Below are 6,233 nucleotides of genomic sequence, written 5' to 3'. Positions count from 1 at the left end.
GATTCAGTATAAAAATTGGATTTCAATTAGAGTTTAATTTTACAGGACGTCCCATTTAATCAAAGTTTTTCAATTTTTGTGTCAAATGAGTTAATTTAATATAGAAAACGAAGAGTCCAATATATATAAATCATTAAAAAAAAAAATCATATATCTAACACTATATATAAAATTAGAGGAAGAGAGAGTTTGAATGATTTTATATTTATGAGCCTTTTTTTTTTTTTTGTATAACTAAAAACAATTCAAATTTATAAGTCATCTATATATATATATATATATATATATATATATATTAATAGGTAAAGCTTAGAGAAAATCTAATTAGATTCTACAATTGAAGTCCAATTTTGCGCCATGTGTCCTAAATTATTTATTTATAGAGAGAGTTTTATTTCTTAGTTTTGGAATTAAATGTGAGACTATATCATAAATATCCATTCAAGTAAATTATTGTGTACAAAAACCAAAGAGTTTAGAATTAATAAACATTAAAATATTATAAAAATGGACAATTTACATTTTCTACCTAATAACATCTTACAAAACTTTTTAAAATATATATAAATATAGGAATGACTATCAATAATATTTAAATTATATATGTAAAAATTATACTATGCATCTTAATGTGTATCTTTTAAGTATATCTATGCATAAACATGGGATTACAAGCTAGTATATATTAATAGCCAAAACTGAGAGAAAATCCAATTAGATTTCAAATTTAAATTTAATCAGAGTCTAATTTCGCACTACACGTCCCATCTAGTGTAAGTTTTCAAATTTTTATGCCACGTTAATTAATTTAGTTTAAAAAATGGAATTTAATTAGAGTTTAATTTTGTACTATGTGTCTCATCTAATCTAAGTTTTTAAAATTTTTGTGCCAAGTAAGTTAATTCAATGTAAAAAATGAGGAGTTCAATATAAATAAACCATAAAAAACCTAATCATATATCTAGCTCTATATAAAAAAATAAATAAAAAAAAAAAATTAGAGGAAGAGAGAGTTCGAATGATTTTATATTTATGAGCACTTTTTGTGTAACTAAAAATAATTCAAATTTATAAGCATTTATGTAATATACCATGACTATGTATATATATATATATATATATAATGTTTAGAGAAAATTCAATTAGAATCAAAATTAGATTTTGCTTTTGTTAGCTTTTCATACAAATCAAATTGTTTAGATTTTTGCTGTTATTTTTTCACTAATGAGCATATTTTTTTATACTATTTATATTCAAAAATTTTGCATGCTAGGATCTTGAAAGTAATAAATTGTAATTTAGTTGAACGAACCAATGCACCTATCCTCATTTAATTTAGGAGATACTATTAGACCAATTTATTCTTTTATTTTGTGTTGTATTTAGTAGAATTTCATGGATAGTGATAGTGAATTGATATTGTATATGTAGTATCTAATAGTGATTTTCAAAATTATATACATAATGCAATGTAATAAGAAACTTGGCATAACCAATATCATGAAAATTGCAAGTAAAAACTATTTTAGTACGTTCAAATGTCCTGATTGAACTAATATCCTATATATTTTATAACCCAAGCTAATATCAATAGTACCATTACAATTTATCATTCACATGCACAAGCACTGGTTTACATACTAGTTATAAATAATTAAGATCAACACAATTCGAATATGATATTCCAACTTCATTAAATCAAACATTAATTCGATTAGCATTTCTCAAATTGGTTAATCGACTACATACCTCTATTTAACAGTTAAAACACCGCTTACATTACATATAGAAGAAAAGCCAAAAAGGTGAATGCAAGAGAAATGCTACATCCACAACATCTTTCACAACACTTTTACAACAAATCCAAAGTACCAGGTTGTTACAGGCAGTTATTGATAACAAAAAAATAATTTCAATAGTGGATTCAAATTAGAACTTGTAACAACTTAACACCTATGATTTGTTGTGAAAAATATTGTGAATGTAGCACTTCTATATATATATATTAAAAAAAAGTAATACACAAAAAAATTCACAACAATTTTTGCAATAGTTAAATTGGTAAACTTTTAGTAGTTCTTATCTAAGTCCACTATTAACATCATTATTTTACTTACCACTATCAATCTGTTACATCAATAGGTGTGAAAAGTTATCAAATTTTTGTTCCTATAAATTTTCTATAAAAAAAAAAAAAAAAATCTATGTAGTTCATATCAATTGGTAGTAATTAGTAAGTTGTCCGTTCAATACACGAACAATTTTGTTATATTTTATTTAAGACGGTTTTGAAAAATGTTATACATACATTATAAAGAAAAGTTAAACTAAATTAGAGAAAAGAAACATTTACATTTTGAGATATTAAAAATTAGTTTATTAGCATTACTGAACATTTGTAGCCTTCTTAAGGTAAGATTATTATCTTTTTAAAATCATGAAACCAAAAATAAATACAAAAGAATAATAGGATCATTAAAATCAACTAATTTGTTTTGTGTTCACAAATTTTATACCATGAAATGAAAGTATGTCTAACTCTCTCATCATCTTCCATTCATCAATAGTGTAATATTAAGATATAATGCGAGCAAGTGCGTATGAATATGTCTTATAGATGATTTAAAACTATGGTAGAATATAATTTTATACTGCGCACCAAATATTCTCTCTATTTACATATATCCAAAACAAAAATTATTCAAACCTAAATCATATTTAAGCTTCTAATTTAAAACGAAAAAAGAAAATAAATTACCTGCAGGGATTTTGGTGGCTTAATGGTAGTGGGAGGCCAGTATGATGGAAGTGTCGATCCTCATATTCCTCTCTCTCTCTCTCTCTCTCTTAAATGTTTTGTCGATCTCAAGCCTTTTATTTTGGTAATAGTGAAACATTGCATTTCATTTTACATTCCACAATATGTCTCTCCTCAAGGTCTTATCTTGCTAGTTATTACTATTATTCATAATTTTTTTTTTTTTTTTTGCTTTTGCTTTTGCTTTCAATACTAAAATGGTGGGTATGTTTTTTTGATACAATATAGAATTTTTACTATAATCTAATCTAAGTGTATGTGTGTGTGAAGCTCCCTCATGAAAACTTGAACCCCGGTCCTTGCCCCCCACATCCCACATGCATTTATACTTGTAGAGTGATCACCGCACTAAGGGTGCGCAGTGGTAAAATGGTGGGTATGTTAAAAGATACGAAGATGAGAGAAAGATGTGTTATAAGCCTAGGCAATTAATGAGAGATTAATAAGATAATGATAAAAATAAGCTAATGTGAATTTTTGGGTAATAATAAAATAAAAACTTAATGAAAAAAGGTAAAAATAAATAAATAAATAAAGACTAAAGGCAAAATTAGAGCGTTACAGGACAAGACTTCATGTATTCTCACAACCACAAGGTTGCTGCTTTTATATATATATTTAATAATTTATTTACTTATTTTCAAAAGTTGTGCAATGACCTTACTCAAATTTGCCTTGGGATTCCAATTGATCATAGATAAAAGTAAGAAAAAAAAAAAAAAAAAAGTGACGAACATGTGAGGACAGGGCAATAATCATGTGAAGAAAGTAGAAACATCCTAAAAATCTACTTCATAGATGTATTGGGCGAAAAAAATGAGACCATATGAAATTAAATTTCAAGGGAACCCACGGGTCTACTATAGTAAAGCTAATTAAGCCAACAAATAAAGTGTTACTACACTAACAGTTTTTAAGTTCTCCAAATCTTCGATTCTGCCTAAACATTGATGTACATGGGGAAAATAGAAGTCACTGGCCACTAGCACTAGGAATGGAAGATGGAAGAGCCATTCTCATCTCCATGACTTTCTTGTGAGAGTTGGAATGCAAATAGCTCACAAAAGTAGGACTCTTTGCTGGCCTATACTCTGGCAGCAACCTACCAGACTTGTACCTTACCCCACATGCATTGCATAGAGTCTTTGGACCCAATGGTCCAGCCCTCCACTGTGGGGTCCTTTGTGCTAAGCAATGGGTGCACCTCCTTGGCATTTGATGCTGCTCAATGCTACCCTCCAAGGTCCCTAACCTGTCCTTGTTCATCATCCCCTTCTCTTCCTCCTCCTCTCCTTCCTCTTTTCTTGTTTCTTCTTGCTCACCTTGTCTAATTAGTATGTTGCTTTTCTCCTTTTTGGGTAAAATAAGTTCACTGTCAGCCAACCAATAGGCCTGTTGGAGTAAGGGAGGGTCTGAGCTAGCCATGTTGATGAGGGTCTGGTGTTGTGGGTTTGGGTGGTGTGACCAAATGCTTGAAGGCTTAATGGTTTTGGGTGTTGTGGCTCTTTTCCTTTTGCTTCTGGCCTTGCCTGGCACAACAAAATTTTGTAGGGAAGTTGCGTTCTGTTGGAGTTTTTGATGGGGTTTTGAGGATTTTGAACTTGTATTTGTATGTGTGGTTGGAACATCAGTGGGTGTTGGGAGGCAGTTTCCTGTGCTAGATAGACAGTCTTCCACAAATACTGACAGCCATTCTAAGCTAACATCCACTTCCTGCAAAATTTTAGTCACATAAAGCCCAAAATTAGTAAGACCCATGTGAGATATGCTAGATGTTGGTGAAATGTGACATGGGTATGAAAATATTTAGCGGTGAAGTAACACACATAGAAGCAGAAAAGCACAAGAAGGAACAGAAAAAAGGAAAACCTATCAGATGGAAATAAGCAAGTATAAAGAGGCAGAAGAAATACCCAAGTAGTAGAACATTTAAAAAGTAGAAACAAACAAAAGAAATTTGGAGAGCTGCACCACTAGGACTTTGCTCAGAGAGAGAGAAAGAGAGACTAACCGTGTTCTGAGCAGAGAAGAGGTCGTCAAGACTAGTAGAGAGGTCACCAAGCTTGGAGCAAGGAGGGGAAAGGACCTGCTCTTGCTGGTATTCACCGGAAACTGATACATTCCGGCAAAAATCCATGGCCACAAAGCAAATAATTGTAGTATGTTTGAACTTTGAACCCACCAAAAGAGTAAAGAGTAAAGAGTAAAGAGTGTAAGAGACAATAAAGAGAAGTGAAGAAAAGTGTTTAGTCTTGCTATAAGCTGTCTGAGTCTGAGTGCACCCTTTATGGCCTCGTTTTCTGTCGGCAGATAAAGCTAAAGAAAATCAAGTTTACTCTCTCATCAATCAAAGAGAGAAAGCCAAAGCCCACATCCCCATCTCTCCCTGGCCCCTGCCACACCCAGAATCTAAGACCTCATATTATATATATATATATATATATATATATATATATATATATGACCTTTTCTTTAACCTTGCCTTTTTTTTTTTTTTTTTTTTTTTTTTTTTTTTTTTGATATTGTCATTTTGGGGGAGAAAATGAGCCATTTCAATTTTAAATAAAAACGCCCATTTTGTTTTGCAAATTTTTTTAAGTGATTAGTTGTAATTAGTTTAAATTTGAACTTAACATTAAGATTATTTTTTTGTCCCAATAATAACAATAAGTAACAACCTGTCACTTAGAATTTGTTGTAAAAATATTGTGGACATATCGCCTCTCTTTTAAAAATCATATTCTCAAAAAACAAATTTTATAATTATTATTCTCTTAAAACATGCATATCCAGACAGGGTAAAAAGTATACTATATTTTCGCTTCATAAAATATCACATTTACTTAATGTGGGACTTACACAACGTGAGTGTGATATTGTATGGAGTAGACTCACCATATAATTTTTTTTCATATTCAAACAGCTAATCCAAAGAAACATTTAGGGCATGTTTGGTTTAGAGGTATTTTGAGTGATATGATTCAAAACTCATAACTAAGTTATCAAAAAATGTGAGACCCACACAAATTTTTTTGTTTGACTTGATTTTCACATTGTGTTTCCATCACTCAAAACTCACAAATTTTGAGTTAGAGTGATGGAAACACAAAACAAGAATCCGGTGTTTTCAGTTTCTAAGATACATAACTCAGTGGCATTTTTGTAAAATTAAGCAAAGAATGGGAACCAATTGTATGACTTGTCCCATCAAGTAACGTCTCTCTCCCCGTTCTTCTCTATCTCTTCTCCTTCTTCATTTTTTTTTTTTTTCTTTTATCCAGAGCTCTCTCCTCTCACTGACCCTTCATTACTCCTCCACAAGTCACCGCCACCACCACGCCACGAGCAACCACAAGTCGTCACCATCAAGCTCAGCCCAGATCGGTTCATCTCCGATCTAAGGATTCTAATCCAA

The 6,233-nt window shown here is 30.8% G+C and overlaps 1 protein-coding gene across 1 annotated transcript; it reads right to left on the bottom strand.

Moving 5' to 3' along the window:
- Positions 1–3,578: 3,578 nt before the first annotated feature.
- LOC115953211 (GATA transcription factor 7-like) lies at positions 3,579–5,208 on the bottom strand. The gene is made up of 2 exons (XM_031070746.1): positions 4,830–5,208; positions 3,579–4,531 (listed from the first exon to the last, which is right to left on the bottom strand). Exons 1-2 carry the CDS (start codon positions 4,953–4,955, stop codon positions 3,791–3,793), a joined length of 867 nt encoding a protein of 288 aa, XP_030926606.1. The 5' UTR covers positions 4,956–5,208; the 3' UTR covers positions 3,579–3,790.
- Between the last annotated feature and the right edge of the window lie 1,025 nt (positions 5,209–6,233).

This window comes from Quercus lobata, chromosome 7 (genome assembly GCF_001633185.2).
Source record: "Quercus lobata isolate SW786 chromosome 7, ValleyOak3.0 Primary Assembly, whole genome shotgun sequence".
NCBI classification, from domain to species: domain Eukaryota; kingdom Viridiplantae; phylum Streptophyta; class Magnoliopsida; order Fagales; family Fagaceae; genus Quercus; species Quercus lobata.
Note: the sequence above shows the minus strand (reverse complement) of the source record. Positions and strands in the feature narration are given on the sequence as shown.